Source organism: Rattus norvegicus, chromosome 7, assembly GCF_021556685.1.
Source record: "Rattus norvegicus strain SHRSP/BbbUtx chromosome 7, alternate assembly SHRSP_T2T, whole genome shotgun sequence".
In the NCBI taxonomy this organism is placed as follows: domain Eukaryota; kingdom Metazoa; phylum Chordata; class Mammalia; order Rodentia; family Muridae; genus Rattus; species Rattus norvegicus.
In genome coordinates, this window is record NC_141540.1 from 34,681,349 (window position 1) to 34,702,532 (window position 21,184).

Here is a 21,184-nt window from a genome sequence, read left to right on the forward strand (position 1 = left end):
ATACTCTCGGAAACAGGGAAATGGGCTTAAAGATGATTTAAAAGTAACAATTAAAGAAACACACAAACAGACTCCCCAAATCCTTTTACTCTAAGAGACCACATGGACATAGTTTGCTTAAATATTTCTAGAACTGATATTAGAAAGCCATCAGAATAAGCACGCTTGCATTTTAGGCTCTATATTCTTTATTTTAAAACTACAGAAGGGATCAACAGGATGACCAGGAGTGAAGGTTCTTAGTGCATCAGCCCGGCAGCCTTCATCTGACCCCTGGAACCCACATAAGATGGAGAGAGTGAATGCTACAAAGTTGTCCCCTGTCCTGTACACACGTGCGGTCTCATGCATACCCCACCCCCACCTACTCATCATGGTGACAATAATTAAAAACTACAGAGATTCCGGGTTAATTGAACTTACATGCACATAAGAAAAATATTGTGAATATGTCGTTAACTGTACTAATGATTGCATTATGATTAATGATGTGTTAGCATTGTGTGCACCTTCTTCTTCTCTTCTCCATTTTCACTAATGATTATATGGTACGGCCCTGCGGTCACACTGCTGTGGCACTAACATAAGCTCCTGGCACTGCTTTCTGATTTTCTGTTGCTCACCTCTAGCCGTATCACCTCCTGTTACTCCCTAGTGCAATCGATATCCAAGCAATCGATATCCAAGCCCTCAGACCTATGGTTGCTTTTGCTTGGAATTTCTACTCCCAGAACCCAACTTCTTCCTGTGACTATCCTAATGAGGTTTCATTTCATGATTTTCTCGTTTCAGCTTCATAGATTACCCTATTTAACATGGTTACTGTTGTAGAGATTTTTTTTTAATCCTGACCTGGGGTTTCTACCCCGCCATTGACAATTTAGTGTCCGGATAATAGACACACACACAAAACCTTTATACTTGCAAGAAGCCTTAAACAGCACAAGAGCTGGGCAGACACCTACACTCTGCTGTTAGAATCTACTCTCCTCTAGATAACCCCGAATGATTACTTATGTTTTATCCGGGCTGCTCTTCACTCCAATTGGTCAACCCTCAGGGCTATGTTTTCATGAGCTCACCTAACCCAGAGTGGCTTCCTTTCCTCCTTACCTTCTCCCCTCCTTGTGGTTCTTCTCCAACCCCAAGCCCAGGTATTGTAAATTCCACCAATGTTTCTCCCCATCCCGTTATTGGCTGTCAGCATCTTTATTTACCAATCAGAAATAACATGGGGGGCAGGGTCACATTGCATCTCTTGGGTCTATGCCCAGAGTCCAAGTCTTAGGGGCCTGCACTTAGCATTACAGTAGACAGCAAGACCAAACCTCCACAAGCGACAACTTCTGTGGCATGGAGTACCTGAAGGGACAGACATAAGAGTAGAGAGACCAGTAAGGAGGCTTTTGCCACCATCCAGTGGGAAATGAATGCATGAGAATTAGGTAGAATGTAGGTGTATTTCAGAGGCAAAATTCACAGGGAACCAGGACAAAGTTGGCCGTGGGATGAGATAGAAAAATTAGCATGAAAATGACAGGGAGTCCAGAGGTAGAAATCTAGAGTTCAGGGTAGAAATCTGGCTAAAAATGGAAATTTAGCAATTCTCATTTATTGGGTAACAGGCAAGCCCAAGGCTGCAAATGACTAGCAGAGTCATCCGCGAAACAGGAAACAAATCTTAGCATGCCAAGCCCAAGGAATCTTTCATAGAGACTTTTGGAGATAAGCAGAGGACTAAGCAAAGGAACATGTGAATGAACAGCCCGTGGGGTGTGAGGAAACCAGATGAGTGTGGCTGTGAGGGGCTTAATGAAAGTTTCTCATCCAGGAGCGTGAGAGGCTGGATCAGAAGCGCAGCTGGTCGGTTGAGCAGGAGGAAGATTTAGAACAGTCCATTTCAGCAATGTGGGCATTTTGCCAGTACAAGGAGGGACGTGTCAGTGGAGGCACATGGATCAAAAGACGGCTTTCGAAGTAGGGGAGAAATCAGAATTAGCTACTCCCTGGCAGAGTAGGAACATTGATTTCCATATTTTCTTACTTCAAGTTAATATTTCCTTTTCTGTATTAAAGTGGTGGAAATTGCCGTTTGATTGCTTTTCAATTTTTTTTTCCTATCTATGGAAGATTACATGATGCCCCCAACCTGAAAATTGCTGTGCAGTATTTTGCTAAGTGAATATTCCATTTACTAGCATCTCAGAGAAAATGACACTCTCTAGCTTCGGCCATCATGGAAAACCTAAACAAACCCATACGTTCTGCATTTCTCTTACCCTGGCTGCTATTTTTGGGATCCCTTCTTTAATTGGCCGAGGGGCATTTGGAAGATAGCAATAAAATTTTAAAAAAATCAATTTTCTAAGCCATCTTACATAGCTTTAAAGCACATCTAGTTCTCTCTGGATCAAATGGAAACATTAGCAGAGTTAAGTGTCATTCATTGTTGCCATGGCTACAGGGCCAAACCCTTATAGAAGACTTTTATTTTACATGCAGTTTTCTTGCCATAGCAACAGCAGTGTTGATTTTAAAATGTAACTTGCTAGGTAGAATTTATCTTTAACATTTCTGTATATTTTCCATGGTGTGTCTTGTTAATAGGACTAGACTTTAGATGACTCTCCTGCTCTTTTGAGATGAGACATCTCTCGGGATGTATGTGAGAAAAATCTAGGCTGCTCATTGCTTACAGGAATAGCAAGCTCGAAGGACACATTTGCATGCGTTACATTCCCAGAGCTTCAATTGAGGATATTTAAGTGACTTGCGTTCAAGTCCAAGGTATGTCCTTTGAAATCTGAATTAGAATGGTTATTCATTTCAGAGTAATTAAAAATAATTTTCATCCTTTGATGCTGCTGCAAAATTACTTTCTTTTTATTTTAAAGACAATACTTTGTTTGTTTGTTTGATCTTTCCAGAATATCTATTCTCTCTCTCTCTCTCTCTCTCTCTCTCTCTCTCTCTCTCTCTCTGCATTCATAACCAGTTGGCATAGGATAAAAATAGAAAGTTTTTAAAATAAGTTAAACCAAAGAGCCAACACTTTTGAAAACAACAGATTTGAGTATAAGGGCTCTTTCCTGTCTCCCCTCGATGTGATGTCTTCTACGGGACCATACAAGGCTAGACTGACTGCAGCATTACAAAGAAATACATTTTGGCGAGGGAGAAACAAAATCTCTTGGTTCCAAATGCAGGTCTCCACTGTAGGCCACTTACCCATCTGGCTCTCTCTCGCTGTGGGAAACACTGCTAGCACAGAGCATCCTTTGAAATGTCTAACCCCCTAGGGGGACAGCCATAGATGAGAAACTGCCCCAAAAGCTTGGCTTATACAGGAGGAACAAAGAGGTTAGTGGTTGAGGGGAGCAGAGGAAAGGCGCGTGGGAAGAGCGAGAGCTGCTAGCTTCCTCTGCTGCAACAGGAGCTTCTTTCAATGCAAAACTCATGCCAAGATAGATCAGGCACTGTACCAAGAAGATACAATAATTTAGTAATACAGTCTGCCCAGGCAGCTGAGCAGCTGGAAGTGAAGGAGCTTTGGGATTTGCTATAAGCGGTGGGGAAACTGGCTGATAGCCTCTCTCCTATATTGAGCAAAGGGAGCAAGAGAAAAGATTATAAATGTTTGAAATCAGAGCCAAACTGCATGGTCTGTTCTGGTCCAGGAGATGCCAGGAATCCAGCATCCTCCAGCTTCTGCATTAAATGCTGGTTTTGGCAAAGTGTAGGACCAACCAACCAAAAAACAGTAGAGCTTGCCAGCCTGTGCTTTCAGAAAAGCAGGTATTGACCTTAAATTGTTACAGGGGAGAATGTTATCACCAACCTTACCTGATGCCGTTAGTATGATGTGCTACCCACTCTTTGGGCAGATTATACAGTCAGACCAAATTGCTGACTCCTGGAAGAAGGTCACGGGATGATTTTCAAACTCCAGGGGTACTCAGGAGCTCACAGAATAAGATGCTGAGGCTACAGTAAGTTCTGGGTAAACTATAGACACAAAGCCCTGTCAATGCAATGGGAAAATCCAACTTACATCCCACAGCAGGTCCCCTGTTAATTAGCTATGTGATTCCCCATCAGTGCCCATGTCCTGTCTCCTACTTCAGAAGCTTAGGAGAGGCTTCAGTGAGATGGGATGACCTTGAACATAAAAGGCCCATGATGGATATTCCACCTTCTGTGTCTCTTTACCTTACCACCTATGGAATCTTAGCCTCTGTGACCTTTTGACATATATTCCTTTGCAAGGAGTTAGAGTTTATTTAAATGTTGTCTTTTGGAATGCTTTTGGAAATGTTAATTCAGTTTTTACCTTGAGGAATGAAGAGAATGTAAATCCTCAAGTAGTTGCCTCATAGTCTGATTGATAGCCACTTTATCCTGAGAAGGAAGGTAGCTGGAACGGCGCTTTTCACATTTGGATAAAACTCAAGATGCTAGTTTGAACACTGAGCTAAGTGAATGGGGGAACAGAAAGATAAGCTACAATAGGGTTCATACACGTTGATGTGATCATTGAAAACCGTAGGTGACACTTTTCCAAACATTTGTGATTAAAAAAACTGGTATTTATTTAAAAGCTTGTTGGAAGATGTACACCAGGTGTGTTGTGACAGAGGTTAATTATCTTCAATCAAAACAAGTTCATGTGAGAGTTATATAAAAATGGATATTCATACAACTGTTTTACATGATAATTTCTTAAACTAAATATCTTACAGTAGATTTTGTTTGGGGTGATTTTTATTGTTGTTGTTATTGTTGTTTTGATGGTGGTGGTGGTGGTGGTGGTGGTGGTGGTGGTGGTGGTGGTGGTGGTGGTGGTGGTGTTTTTTTCCAGATAGGGTTTCTTTGTATAACATCCCTGGCTGTCCTGAAACTTTCTTTGTAGACCAGGCTAGCCTCAAGCTCATGGAGAATTGCCTGCTGCTGCCTCAGGAGTGCTAGGATTAAAGGCACCACACCCAGCTCAGGAGAGTCATATTTTCAAAGAATTTACTTGATTCACATCAACAGTTGAAGTAATTCCCTTCTTCATTTGTAAAATCCTTAGAGTAGTTCATTGACATAAAACATCTCATACATTATAAGGTGCAAATGGGCATGACAAGTCTATTTAGTAATAAATCTACAGCCCAGTAGAATACAGGTTATTCGAGGTTACAGTAAATACTTCTGGGTTCCAGTGAAGATACTTTTGAATAAATTTTTTATAAACATTCATTTTATAATGCACATATTTTATTTCAAAGTATTCGATTAGCCTAGGAACCCAAAGGGTCTTTCTACAATACACATATTCAAATACTGTCTGCTTGGGACACTAAGACATCTCTTGCTCTCCATTCAGACTTATAAAATTATTTGAATCACCATGAAAATATGAAAACCCTAATGTGTATGCATTTAAAATTACAAGAATATATATATATGTATATATATATGTATATGTATATGTGTATATATATATATATATATATATATATATATATAGTGTGTGTGTGTGTGTGTTTATCTGTATTTGGTAGAACGATCACGAAAAAATAACCCAGGTTGACCTTGGACTTGCTTTGTAGCCAAGGATAACCCTGAACTCCTCATTCTCTTGCTTCTACCTCCTACCTGCTAGAATTACAGGCATGCTGCACCTCACTTGGCCTGAGAATGAAACCTATCATGAAACATAAAATCACAAAAATTGATTTTATCCATGCTGCAAGCACATTTTAGGATATGTCAAAGAGACTGACACTATGCCTTCTAAGAACAATTTGAGTAGTTAATTAAATGCTTCTTAAGTATTCTCCAAATATGCTTAATTTAAGCACACAAGACACTATGTTTTAAACTGATCAAGGGTCTGGATGCTAACGATCAAACATGCTGATGCAGCACAAGTGGAAATTAGAAGTTACAAATGTACCAGCAAAGCGGAATGAGGTAAACAGCAGGAAAATAAAGCCAGAAAAGAAAGAACCCAGTGTCCAGCCATGGTCAAAAAAACATGATGCATGGTGAGCAATGCCTGGGGAACTGTGAGAGAAGCTTCAGGAACAAAAGACAGGGTTTTTTACCTCAGGTGCATTCTGTTCTCAATATCGTTCTTGGATTTGATTTCGTGCTTCCTATGTTAAACATTCACTTTGAATTTAGAAGAAATGTTTATTCTTGTTGGATGTCACATCATAGCTATAGAACCCGATCTGGTCAGTGCACCCTGAATCTGCATATGGCTTTCTGCCTTGCTTTCATGCTTTCCCACATATAATCTATGGTACATGCCAGGCGATTGTGTTTAAATTGCTCTGTCCTGAGAACGTTCTGGGAAAGGGCTGCTCTGATAATATTTAGTGTATGCTTACCAGAGTTTATTACATGTTTCTTCTGATTGTGCTTTTTTCTGAATTCAGCCTTCCTTGGATTATTGCTTTCTTCATTACATACATGTTTAAAAGTACACTAAATTGAAGTAAGACATCTACAGCATTAGACTTTAGTCCAACCTATTCTTTCTGGTCCTCAGATCCCAAACAAGATCTGCACAGATTAGATGAGGAAAAGTCAACACCTAGGACCATTTGCCCAGGGATGGCACCACCTATAATAGGCTGTGTCCTCCCCCATCAATCACTAATTAAGAAAGTGCCTTATGGCCAGATCTTATAGAGGGATTTTCCCAATTGAGATTCCTTCCTTTCAGATGGCTATAACTTGTGTCTAGTTGACATGAAATTAGCCAGGACTGTCACATCTGTAATCCCAGCACTGGGGTGTTGGACGGGGGGAGGGTGGCGGAGGCAGGAAAATCAGAAGCTTAAGACAATCCTCAGGTAGGTACATAGTGAGTTCAAGGGTAGCTGAGACCCTATTTCCAAGAAATAAAGTTCACAGTGAAAGATATAAGTAAGCCACATTAGGAATGAGAAAGGCTGTCACTACATATTACTAGAAAAGGATTCACAGGGCAAGAAAAGAACTGAAAATTCACACTGTGAATTCAGTACTGGAGGCAGTGGTCAAATTCTAGATAGTTCTAACAAAGGCATCAAATACTTCTACCATTGTAAAATTGAATGGGTAATTTAAAATCCACCCCCCAACCCATACACACACAAAGCCAGAGTTCATATGATTTTAAAGGTAGGGTAAGTATAACAGAAATGATCAAGTTAGAAGATAATCTACAGAGAACTTGAAAGTTTCCTCAACTGAATTGATAAGGCTGAAGTCATTTTAGCAAAATCGAACAGTTAGTGTAAGAAAGGTGACCTAAACAAAAAGTCTACTTCAGTCATAGGTACGGATGCAAAAACCTCAGAAAACCTGTTAAAAACTAGCGAGAAAACCATCATCTGCAGACCACGGTATTCCCATCCATGTCCTATTATTGTCTGGTGTTTAACATTTAAAATATATGTAAATTTCATTCACCAGCAATTTAAAGGATAAAAAGGACATAATCAATAAGTATAGATATTTGAACTAACCTTACCATCTAATCATAAACAAAGTTCATAGCAACCTTGGAAGAAGAACATTAAACATCAAAATGTTGGACGTGATCAGTGATACCCATCAAATCCTTGAGCAAGCATCATTTTTAAATAGAAAATCTAGAGCTGTTCTGGAGTTGAGACAGGATGTTTCCCCCGTTCTTCAGTTTGTCTTCCCCACAATACGCTGTGGAGCAGTGCCAGGGTGACATCGACATGACATCCCCAATCTATTTCACATTTAAACCAGTGACTTCATTTAAGTAGAAATGACCGTACAGGTCCTACAGCTGAGGTGTCAAGAAACACGCATAGTTCCATTCTGGGAAGGCAGATCATGCACCCTCTAAACAACCACCCACACACGCGTGAGGCAGTGAGTTGGGGGGTGGCAGGTTTATTTTTTAAAGATTTAAAATTTATGCATTCCTGTGGGTGTGGGCTAAGTTGGGTGTGTCCAAGCCTGTAGGACCAAGAGTCAGTTTTCTCTTTCCACTGCCTGGATCCTGGGGACAGAACTCCTGTTGCAGGGCTGGGGGGGTAAGTACCTTTTTATCTAATGAGCCATCTCTCGGGCCCTAAAAGTAGTTTTGCTTCATGAAAACAATCTGGAAGGCATATCACTGGCCAGCCTGCCCTTTGAGAAACATGGGGAACATTTTCTAGAGCCAAGTGCATTCTTAAGCATAGCCCCAACAAGTCAGGAAATTCACATGAATCCATTGCTACCATTAATCCCTTAGGCCCCACTCAAGCGTTGCCAGCATCCCCAATAATACTGGCTTTGTGATCAAAGACCAGTTTGGGGTCAAATGTTCTGTTTGACTGATACATCTTCTTAGTGTTCTTTAATGGGGAGCTGTTCTTCTGTCGTGATTCTTATGGCCTTCACACTTTTAAAGGTTACAGGTGGGGGTAACACTGTAGAATGGCCTACAAATTGGGAGTATCTGATAGTTCCGTTTGACTAGATAGGTTAGTCATCTTTGTTGGGAAAATTCAGAAATGATTCTGCATTTCTTGCCGTGGGTCCTAGCAGATGAGAATGTAGTTTTGCTGCGTTCTACTATTGATGATGTCAACATTGGTCATCGGATCAAAGTAATGCCACCTCCTAGATCTCTCATCATCCAATTACTCTGTCTTTACAATAAAGGCATATTCCGTAAGGAGGCAATTCAAGATTAATCCCCATTCCTACCCAAACTTTCAAGGCCATTTTATTCAGATATCTTCCTGAGCTTGTGTTTCTTCATTGTATTCAGTGGGCTACAAGCCATTGCCATAATTAGTTAATGGTTGTTTTTCTGAAATTATCTTCAATTTAACCAGTGAGGAGCCATTCAAGTGGAGTCTGTGTCCTGTTACCACGCCCTTGTCGTCTTTTGGGTGGCTCCTTCTTTTAAGGTACAGGATGTTCCAAGCTCATCTCATGTTGTTTCCTGGGCTGTCAGTCACTTTTCAACCCATCCCTGTATTAGTAGGAAATGTATTTAGAAGTCAAAATCTGATATCCACATATCTATGTCCCCAGTCCTCCTGTTCCGTACAGCTAGGTGATCTCTCTAACACTTAGCGTACAAATGCATATTCACGTCTGTCTGCCTGTCTTTCTCTTTCTCTTAAAAACAGGGTTGTTTCTCATTCCAGTGCATTACACTTCTAGATTGTTCTTTATATTTGGAAATTCCTCCCCTGAACAAAAGTGCTCTAGCTCTTCATGCAGGTACCGATCTACCCCATCCTTCCAGAAGTAGCCAGTCTCCAATATCCCTCTTCCTCCTGTCTGCCTGGAACCTTGCTGGTTCAGATAAAATCTGGCCCTCCATGACAGATTGTCCCCCTGTGTGTGCACTGCTTACTTCCATTGTATGTCTGTCATTTAACGGCAAGAAGTTTCCACATGTGAAAAACTTACATTTCCTGGCGGGACTTTAACACCCCACGATGACCCTCTTCACGCTCCTTGGCCTTACACCGTTTGCTAGACCAAGCTTCTGTTGAGATATCTTCCCAGTTTTGCTCTGTTCCAGACTCCCGGCAGTCCACCTCCACTGCACGAGTTCCCTCTCACCTTTCCAGTCCCTGCCTCTTTAGCTTGGGTCTCTCTCATGTGCCCTAACAGGATCCATCTGAAAACGGACAGTGCTATTTCTCTGTTTAGGTTCTGCAATGCTCCTCCCCACCTAGGTGCGAGTACCACCTCCCTGTCCCTCATCTAATGATGTCACAATTTATTTTTCTCATGGAGTGAAAGAAGGAGGAGAATGACCAAACGTCTCACATCTGAGATCATGTACTTACAACTCATGTGACTCTCCCGGTGCCTTGATTATTGTCTTAATGATCATTCTTCAACCTGAAATTTAAGTTATAGCTTCAAATTCCTTGGGGCTATGAAGTCTCTTAATTTGTTTAGCTCTTAACATTCATTTTTCCCTCTATTTCTCTTGCAGTTTTTTTAAGTGAGGTTGCTTTGATTAACTTTTGTTTCCCATGATTAAGGGGAAGGGTTATCATAGATTAATGGAGAAAGATGCCCATGAAGGATTATGAATGGATTATGAATAAATTACAGTAGCTTATGCACATCATAGCTCCCTTGCCATTGCTGTGAAGAATTAAGACATGTAGTTACTTCTCTGCTTAATTCATAACACCCCCTGATGCTGCCACCATAGTTCCTTGTACCTTGCTTTCTAGAACAATCCTTTGAACATGGTACTTTTCTATTGCATTGTGTTCAATATCTTCTCCTGCTGGGCATCTGACTTTCATGACACCTTTGTGGCCCCATCCTAGGAAAAGCTTTTCTCTTGGAGACCTCCTACAGTTGGGATTTTTTACCTTTAATTTGGATTCCATGTTTTAGAATAATCCTTCCTTATTTTCATTTCACATGAATGTGTGTATGCTTGTATGTCTCTATGTGCGTGGGTACCTATTGAAACCAGAAGGAGGCATTGAAACCCCTGGAACAGGAGTTACAGGTGTTCGTTAGTTACCTAAAGAGGATGCTGGAAACTGGGTCCCAGTTCTCTGCCAAAGCAGTAAGTGTTCATACCCTCCAAGCCACCTCCTCACCTCATGGGTTCTACTTTTGAAAACTCTTCTTAGAGTCAGTATCTATTGCACATCTCTGAGATTCTCAAAGGCTCCATCTATTTCCTGTTGCTGGTGAATATTTCAAGTTCTCCTGACTGTTCTGAGAGTCTAGTGTTTAGCATCCTTCTGGGTGTGAACCTTTTTCCTATGGGCTATCTGATAACAGTTTCTGGATGCCATGGTTTGGAAGCTCTGTTAGATGTTCTCTTTTCTCCATCCCCACAGGTACCCAGCTCCTGACCCGTTCTAGACCCCGCTGTGATGTCATCCTATGTATCCCTATCCATTTTAGTGCCATAAGATTTCTTGATACCTAGTGTTTTTAGACGTCACTGATGAGACTTTTCGTGTTTTTCATTACTGCTCTCATTTTGTCTTTTACTATCTTTATTACTTTTCTCTTTAAATTCATGCATATTCTTTTCCCATGCCAAACTGTGGATTTTCATGTCTTTTCTGCTCTGTTTCACTGTAATCTGGATAAGCACAATTAGCAGTATTCATGCCGGAGCCTAAAGGCTGTGCTGTCTTGAAATTTCCTCTGCTAAATAAATGAGTTCAGAGACTGGGGAGATGGCTCAATAGGTAAGCGTGCTTGCTGTGCAAGCCGGAGGACACGAGTTCAGACTCAAGCACCCACATAAAGAGTTAAGCAAGGCGATATGCACACTTGCGATGTCAACACTGTAGATGGTGGTGTCGAGAGATGTGCTGGGGCTTGCTAACAGCTTACCTCTAGGTTCAGTGAGAGACTCTGTCTCAAAGGAATACATGGAACACATTAAAGCAGGATACCTGATATCCTTCTATGGCTTCACATATTTACTCATGTGTACATACACCATATATATATATATATATATATATATATATATATATACACACACACACACACACACACACACACACACACCATGCACGCATGCAATAAAAAGAAAAAGGAAAAGACAACATAAATTAATCTATTACTTTCTAATTTAGCTTTAAATAAGTTTTCAAGACACAGGGAGAACGCTGTCAAATTCTTCGCCAAAATGTGGTATGAACAACCTTCTGGCAGTTCCCAAGAGAATAGGGTACCCCACATGAGCTGTGCCTCTAGGATTTTCATTTCAATCCAAATTCTGACCATCCACACTGCACCTAGAGTGCTCCTTTAAGCTCTGTACATATCGTTCTAGGGCTCCTTTCTGTAGTTCAGAACCCCTCCACTCCTCTCACAAACCAGTTCCAAAGTCCTAAGGTTTATTGCTGACTCACATCTCAGTAGGTTTTCTGTTACGTTCTTTTCTTGTTGCTTTGACCAAATATATGACAAGCTATTGGAAGAAGACTTTATTCCAACTCAAAGTCTTGAGGATCCAGTCCAATGTGTTGTAGAAGTCATGGTAGCTGGTGAGAGTGTGAGATGGACGGTCACATCTCAGCCACAGTCAGAAAGCAGAGAGAAATGAATGCTGGTACTCAGCTTTCTCTCCCCATCCTACTCAGTCTGAGACTCCAGCCCATGAAACAATGCTGCCCTCACGCAAGGTGGGTGATCACAGACATGATTAGAGGTTTCTTTCCTTCCTCAGTCTAAGCAGGGTGACATTGGCAATCAAGATTGACAGTTGTTATCCCATGTGTTCTGGTTTCGCTCAGTTATGAATATCACAGCTAAAAACAATTTAGTGGAGGGACAAGTTTCTTTCGGCTCACAGATTACAGACCATCACTGGGGAAAATCAAGTAAGGAAATCAAACAGGAATTTGAAGTGGGTATAAAGGAATCCTACTTGCTGACTCACTCTTTGGCTCATGCTTAACCGATTTTCTTCTTCAGGATCACCTGCCTAGGGAATGGTACAGCCCACAGTGAACTGGGCCATCCTACCCTGATTAACAATCAAGACAGTCCCCCACAGATATGTGCACAGGCCAGTCTAATCTGAGAAATCCCCCAGTTGAGCAACTCATTTAGTAGGTGACTCTAGACTGTGTCAAGTTGACTGGGAAACCTAATTAGAAGTGAGTTTTATAAGGGACCTTGAAATAATTGTTTTCATTTTTAAAATAGCTATGTTATTGTCATCTTCTCGCCATGAACGACGCCAAGGAACCTTTAAAAAGTATTAGTTAGACCCAGGGTCCCCCTGGTGCTTTCATTGCAGTTTCTCCAGAATTATTTGTTAGGAGCTCCTCCCATCCCACCTCCATTCCCAGAACCACTCCTCCTGCTGCAGACCCAGCCCCCACCCTAGATATTTCCAACTCCTCTTCTCAGCCTTCACCTTTAATCCATCTCCATTCTTTTGTGTCACCCACCAATCTTCAGAACCACTTTCTACCAGGGACCCCCAGTAGCCACACTGGGCTGGAATGCATGTAGGTGATTTTCAGCTATCCTTCCTATCTCTCCAGGATTCCTCGTAGTCCTGCAGCTGCTTGTTTGCAGGTGCCCCTCCTCCCACCTTTCTCCCTGGGATCTCCTCCTCTTCATACAGACTTTGTCTCCCCAGCTCTTTCTGTGCGTCTCTCAGCCTTTTCTCCTAGTCCACCCTCATCCTTTGTATTACCCGCAGAGCCACAGAAACACTCTACCAGGGACCCTATAGCCACCACATCTGCCTCAGGTTCTGACTGGGCAACAGCAACCAAGAAACTGAACCCCATCCCAACAAAGACGATACTAGATAACCACACTAAGGAACAGCTCCAACGTCGTAATGCCATCCAGCTACCTAGAACGCAACACAAAAACAGAAGGATGAACATCCGAGACAGGATGCCTCTCCTCCAGAAGCCAGCAACCCTAATGCAGTGCATTAGACCCTGAAGAATGCAACTTACTTGAATGTGTTCGAAGGCCTTAAAAGAACAGGAGTCAGTGCTCTGGCAAACTCTGGACACACAAATAGTTGAATGAAATGATGAAAGTCTTCCAAGACATGAAAGTAGACACGGAATCACTAAAAAAAAAAAAAAAAACCCAAACCCAAATGAAACAGCAAATGGAAAGTTAGGTTACATCAGCCCTCACCTGCGTTCTTACTGCTTTCACCGCTCCACCCATTCCCAGCCTCGGCTGCAGCCATAGCAGCCATTTGATCTTCCTTGATAACTTCTCCAAACTTCTCCTCTCTTCTTCCCTCTGCCTCAAATAATCACCCCTCCCCCAAAACTCTGGAGGAACAATGTCTCCTCCTTGGGTCCTGTGCCTACATTATGTTAGCTCCTTGGAAAGACAGCCCCCTTTTGCCTCACAGCACGTCCATTCATTCTTATCTCATTACCTTCTTAATGCTAACCCCATCACTTCATCCAAAATGAGACTGCTCCTTATTGCCCTGTGGTTATCCCTTTCTCTGAAATGTAATAATAGCCAGGAAGAGGGATGCTTTGTGCTGCCTTTGTTCCTGCAGAAATTTTGCCACTGAATACACCGAAAAATGTTCCATATGTATTTGTGAAATGAATCAATCATTTCTATGAATATCAAAACTAGCATTAGAGTCTCTAAAATTAGATTTTTTTTTGCCTCAAAGGGAAAAAAATTCAGTAACCTAATAGACAAAAGTTTGATCTGGAATAGTAGTCACTTTTTCTATAATTGATTTTTATTCTAACATGAATTTTTTTTGATTTACTGTTATTCAGATATTTTTGTTGGTGATGGAAATCGGGAGCAAAGGTGGAAAAAAGATTGAACTAGTTACTGCTAGATACAGGGTTTGGCATTTCTTTGAAGTGCTAATGATTATCAGATTGGAATTCACACATATTTACTTCGGTACCTTGGCACGAAATACCCACTTTCTCAAAAGAGAAGTATGAAATTAAATAAGACAAGTTATGAAAACAGTTTAATCTATATGTTTTGCCAAATTTCATCATAGTAACACAATGCAAAGTTTTTTCTATAGTGTATTTATAAAGGTGTTGAAATAAAAATAAAATAGTAAATTCTACATGGTTATCATGTTTTTAAAAAGTCTCAATTTGATGTATAATGTCACCGATTAATATTATATTTCCTCATAGAACATGGAACCTTTTTGATTAAATTGTTCATTGTAAAAATATAAGCATAGTTTTCTCTTGTTATATACAACAGAAATCATCCTAATTGCTTTATTTGTCGCTGGGATCTGAGTGTGCATGTCCTGCTAAATATGTCAACATCCTCAAGCCCAGGGTAGTAGATAGTAGAAGGTGAGGGATTTAGAAGGCTGATGAGATCAGAGCCCTTATGAATGGGATTAGCGCCCATATAAAACAACTAAGGGGTTGGGGATTTAGCTCAGTGGTAGAGCGCTTGCCTAGGAAGCGCAAGGCCCTGGGTTCGATCCCCAGCTCCAAAAAAAAAAAAAAAAAAAAACAACTAAGAACCCCTTCATGCCTTTTATAAGGGAAGGATACGATTAGATGATGCCTTCACTGAACTAGAGTGTGGAGATCCTCATCAGGCAATCTTCTGGTATCCCCGTCAGGCTTGTCGACCTCTGGAATTGAAATAAACAGTTCTTTGCTATTTAGAAACTGTTGTGTTTATAGTGGTTTATTAGACCGCCCAAAGGACTAAGACAGGTCTTTTACTCGCCCCGTGGTCACGCTTTTAGGTGTGTGCTGCTGACAACCATGATGTCCAAGATATGGAGATAAAAGCACTGCACAACTTTTTTTTTTTAAAGAATGTATTGATTTGTGATTTGATGTGAGCCAGTCGTGCCTTGAGACACATCAAGCCACCTCAGACTGGGGGCTTGAAAATCATAGGCATTTTTGAGTTCATGAATCCGGGTGCTTTCCTTCATGTGGGGCAGCTTCAGCTCATCCTGACAAAGTTTCATGTTATTCCATGACCACATGGCATACAGGTCTGAGCTTACTCTAATTACCCAGGGTCAGGCACCAGGCAACCAGAGACTCTCCTGCTGAACTGATTCAGACTTGCCAGTCTAAACCCATGTATCTGCTTCACCTTATTCCTTTCCCTAGAAGCCAGAAAAAGACACATGCTCACAATCTCTTCCTATTCCCTCTGTCTTTTATCTGGCTTAATGTGCCTTCTTACATCCCCACGGAGTGAGGTATATTCTTTTCTTGATCTTTGAGTGTCAGAGTCTATCTTTTTGTTCCAGTTACAATCATTCCATGATATATTGACTCCAGCATTTCTAAAGAACATTTAAAAAAAAAAGAACCCCGACATTTTCAAACAGCTGACCATGTCACCTCATCATCCAGTAGCTCAGCTGGCAAGATTCCAAGAGCAGCTGATGAAATGTAGAAGCAATTTTCAGACCATCCACATCACACACATTGTGTTTCCTTCCGTCTCATTCACCAGGGCCAGGCACTTATTCCCAGTGGTAGTCAGTGTCAGAGGGGTGAGGCTAGAGAGAGAGGGTGTGGCTATAGGGAGAGGGCGTGTCTACAGGGAGAGTGTAGTTATTGGGAGGGATGAGGTTTCAGGAAATCTAAGCAGATGGATGAATTTCCATCAGTTTACCATACAAACACTTCGAGTTTAGAATCAATGTCTCCTTTGATTTGAGTAACCTTTAAATTTTGACCCCTGAAGTAAGCAAGAACTATTCTACCACTTGGGGCAAACATATTTTCAACTGTCATGATGCTAAGGACTGTTATTCAAAGGCTAAGCTTACAAGCTAAGAACTAAATTCCCTTTCATTTAAGGAAGTGGCTACTTGTGACTAGAGAGATTGGTTCATACGAATCACTCGAGATTGTAATTACAGTCATTTTAGTCAAAACACAGAGGTGATGGTAACCTTAAACTGTCACTCACAGAATCTTTTAAACTTTAAATATAGTGTCCCTAAAATTCTCATTATTCTAGATAACTAGCATGGTCAGAAAACCCTTTGACTAAGAGTTACAGACCTTTTTCCGATAATAGGTTTCACACACTCTTCAATTTTCCTTCCAAACTAAATCACTTTAGTCTTTTCAGCAACATTCAGAATACAAATTCAAACTTCTTTATTCCTTGCTTTTGACCATTTCCTACCATGACTTTCATCTATCCACCTGCTGATGCTGTAGAGTACAGTAGAGAGTCCAAGGCACCCAGGAAGAAGGATGAGAAAATAAACTGGAAGGGGTTGTGGGTCTTATGTCCTCCTAGTATTAGCTTGTCTCTGGGAAGAAGCACACACATCAAACAGATCAGTACTGCCATTGCTGTACCTTCCTCACGTTCCAAAAACAGTGATGAGGAAGAAAGCAATAGCCCTCTCTTATGAGCCTCCTTCATGATTCTCTTAGTAAGCCAACACTGAATTATTCTTTTATCTCAGTAGTAATATGTATTCCAGCCAGCAGATTCTGGAATCTATTAGATCTTAGGTTGAGTTACAGCTCAACTCCTGTGAGGCACAGAAACTTCAGCAGGCTAAGTTGTATGTTGGCTTTGACTCCTTAACAAACAGACCTAAGAAACAATAAACACTAGGCCTTAAAGAATTCATAATGTCTTGTCCCAACTATGACCTCTGCCTCAAGAATGATCTCTGTTGAAAGAGGAATGCAAAATGTAGTTGACATAGACATGATAAATATTTGCAAAGGGTTGGACTTTTGCCATAAGACCAACATGGAGATCATATTGAAGTAGACAGATGGACATTGTTTCTTGCTCAGATTGTCAGATCTCAATTCGGGTTGCTTTTTCTTTCTTCCATTCTGGGGTGCTGATAGGATAGGTCTGGATGGGAAAATATGATCTTGGAAAATCCTGCCCTGTACCAGCATGAGATTGGAAGATACTTAGAGCCAAGAAGAAACATTCTTTTACCAGGTGTAGGGGAGAGAGAAGCACAAAGGCCCAGGGCCCATGCACAGCACCAAGAATAGATTTGAATATTCTGGCCCCAGAACAAATGTCATCTGAGATTCACTCTGGTTTCCAAGTTTTTCAAAACTAGGAACATTTGTTATTTTGTTTGCAAATTTTTTTCCTATCAGGAAAGTGTGTTTATTGTTAATAACCAGATCACAGAACTGCTATAAGGATCAAATGACAGGATGCAAATGTAATTCTCTATTCAGTGCCTAGAAAGTAGACCCTACTCATTAAATGTTACTTGTTAATTCATAAGCTCATTGGTAATTGAATCTTTTAATAACAATTAACCTTTTCCAAGTGTGAGTCAGCCAGTCAGCTTTAGTGTATTGTCAGTATGCTGCACAATGACTGTGTCTGACTTCAGGACACCAGGCTCAAGGCCTATCATAGAATATAACTTCGATCTTGGCAAATATTTAGCTATGCCTATGAATGGCCGTTACTTCTGTAAAACAAAGAAAGTCTGTCTTTCTTTGCCAAGTCCTTTGCAGAAGTTTTTACTCAGTGTCTCTTATATGATCAATCAAGTCATTAAAAAAAACGATAATGTATTTCAAATCACAGAGAAATGTTATGTTTTATCTTAGAAACATTTCTAAGGCAATAAAAAAATCACCATTATTCTTTGATTTCTTTTCTGCATTGCACTTGCAAAGATCTAAAGAAATCAGAAGGTGTGCCATTTCAGAGGAGAAAGAGCAAGCTCTGTGTACAGCTCAACGTCGGTTTTGTAGAACGGTCATGCTTTTGAGTGAAGTAATAAATGTACCAATTGCCTCCACTGGGCCTGAAAATTTGCCTTTGTTTAGCTCATATAATCCAAATAATGTTAGTTTAATACTCAAAGTAATGCTTTCAGGATTATTAATCTTAACTTTTTACTAAATATACTGCCCCCTCCCCCAGGGTTTTGTTTTTGAATATATTTAATGAGAGAAGTGGAGAGGGATGTCAGTATGTATAATGGCAACTTGAGGGTCTACCACACAATAACTCCTAATTGTGAGACTCAGGATATGGTTGTCCCACTTCAGAAAAACCCAATTTTGTTCACTTAATATCAAACATATATGCTCATATGAAGAAGGAGAGATATATGGCCACTGGAATTACTCAGTTTAGGTCTTTCAAATGAAACCTAAAAGGTATCAAAGCGATTTAATTCACATACATGAGCCCACCCCCATACACATGCACATTTTAAATGTGGCAGTATAGGATCGTGTGCATTCCTTAAAGCTAATGTGTTACAATGTATAAATAATCAAATGTCTGGGTATACCACAGTTCATAAAGGCATTGCCACTTTTGGGTGGCTGTCAGAGTCATTGGTAAACAAGCATCCTGATGGCCCTACCCCTTTTTTGCAGATGACCTCTCTCAGCAGGAAGATGACGAACACCCAAAAGAGTATGATGCTGGGCAATTCGCAGGCCTTCTCCACGGGTCCTCTCCAGCCTGTGAGGCTCCAGAAAATCCGTTTCACCTGTATGGGAAAAGAAATCAAGGTGAAGACGGACAAGAGGAAGCCAGCTTGGCCAACAGTCCTTTGCCTTTCAAACAGACTCCAATAGAAAATAACCCAGAGCCTTCAGTGAAGAAAATTAAACCCAAAGTGGTCAGTAGAACGATTTTCCACAAAAGAAGCCACCAACTTGAGAACCATACCATCGTTGGCACAAGAATGTCCAGGGGTGGATCCCGCAACGGCGACCAATGGGGTGTGAATCCAGGGGGCTTCGTGGAGAGAGCGTGCACTCTAGGGAGAATAAGGTCATTGCCTAAAGCCCTGATCGACATGCATTTATCCAAAAATGTCTCCAAGTCCGATTCCGATCTTATTGCGTACCCTTCCAAGGACAAAGCGAGAGTTAACTGGAGCAAATCGTCAACTGCAGAGCGCAGTTCCAAAGATAATTCTGAAAGAACGCCTTCCTTCACATCTGAATGGGAAGAAGTAAGCCCGACTTTTCTTGTTGCTCTTTCTGTAGGCTTTAGAGTTGAAGGAGGTTTGGAAGAAAGATTTTCAGTTTTTAAAATCTTTCAGGAGCTGAAGTTGGCGGGGGGAGGGGGGGTGTTAAAAAAAAAAAAAAACCCATACAGTTCCAACTGGAAGGGAAAAGGTTCTATGGATAATACACAGTAATTTTCCAGCAAGTGGAAAAATGAGCACGTTGCTACATATGTGGGGGACACTTTGTTTCCATAGAAATTGGTATCAAGCAGAAGTAATAAGTAGCTGTGAGGTGCAGAAGACCGCGCCTATCATGTCCCAGCAGGCACTGCGGCTGACGGTTTGAGAAAAACCTTGTTTCGCTGTGTCATTTAGCTACTCGCTAAACTTTCTGCTAGCATGCCTTCCTTCTTTAAAGCGTCTCATATTTTTGAGACATATCCTTAGGATTTTAGTCTTAATGGGAAAACCAGCCCTTCCGGCTCCTCTTCAAGAACCATGCAACAAATACACATCACTTAATATTTCCCATTTGTCGCAACCAGAGGCACATTAGAGGAGAAACAGCACTTTAGTGTCGGGTCTCACTACTCTAAACCCCACTCTAAGACAAAGTCTGAGAGAATTATTCTAAAAATAAAGGCCCCTTGTAAAGCTATACAGTCTCATTTCTCCTTAAGAGAATTACCTCAGAACATAATAATAATGCTTCTTGCTCTTTCTTGACTTTCTTTAAAGAACAGACTGGGTTGCTATCGATATTTTATCCTAACGTGTCACATTTTTGTTTGTGAAAAGGCCATGCCTGGTGGATTTAGCTTTGAAGTGCACGAGGTCACTTTGGTATTCTGAGAACCAAAAATAGATGTGATTCTGATATATCGTCTTTCTAAATTGAGCTGTTTGGGGGAAATCAGTTGACATCTTCACTTTTTTTTTTTCACACTGAACAAATTGGAAGACTCGAGTGATGTTCATTGTTTTCTTGAAACCTTCCATTTTCTCCAGATGACCAATATAAGAGGAGAGATTTTTAGATGGCTAGAACTTAGAATTTGGAATCTAAATTCCAAATCTACATGCCAATACTTCGCTAATGTATCCATTTTTGAATTTTTAACCCCTGAAATCTTGCTTGGAATCCCTTTTTGTAAGATAACCTTGAAACATCTAACTTATAGATTGAAGTTGTTTTGGTGGCTATATTCTTTAATCAATGCCACCAACTAGCTTGTGGCTGCTCGACCCATTCAGTTAGAACGTGACTCTAATAGCTGCCCCCACAAACTGGAACTTACCTTTCGCAGTGAGAGCGCACACCTTCTGAGGGAAGGAGAACGGTCGCGAGGAACATAGACCTTGACACTGAACCTCTCCTCTTCCCTTCTTTTTCTGGGCTTAAAAAGTTCATAGTTCCTAACTTAGTGAGTCACCTATGCATTAAAAAGGGTGAGTTCATAAGTTACGTATTTTTTAAAAATCAAAAAGATATTTGCTTGCCTTTAAATCTTATACTGTTGGCCTCTGAATTTTAGTCGGCTGTGGTCATAGCACCAAGAATATATGACTACAGCACTTAATGGTTATTTCTGAATGCGATCATAAATACGCGCACGACGATCCTCTCACGTGGTTTTTACTTTCCACAGATCGACAAAATAATGAACTCGATTGACGTTGGAATCAACAGCGAACTTGAAGGGATGAACGGTGAGGCCACCAATGCAATGCGATTAATAACTCTGCTTAGGGAACAGCCAG

General features: G+C 40.9%; 1 protein-coding gene across 5 annotated transcripts in view; it reads left to right on the forward strand.

Moving 5' to 3' along the window:
• The window catches only part of Anks1b (ankyrin repeat and sterile alpha motif domain containing 1B), a 1,165,946-nt gene that overhangs the window by 668,896 nt on the left and 475,866 nt on the right, over positions 1-21,184 (forward strand). For 3 of the 5 annotated variants that reach the window (NM_001414940.1, NM_001271371.3, XM_087557132.1), the window contains exons 13-14: positions 18,840-19,426; positions 21,073-21,133. In NM_001414940.1, the coding sequence (NP_001401869.1) occupies positions 18,840-19,426; positions 21,073-21,133 (648 nt within the window). Of the gene's footprint in view, positions 1-18,839; positions 19,427-21,072; positions 21,146-21,184 lie in introns of all 5 variants that reach the window. The other 2 variants (XM_087557137.1, XM_087557138.1) reach the window with 1 other exon arrangement.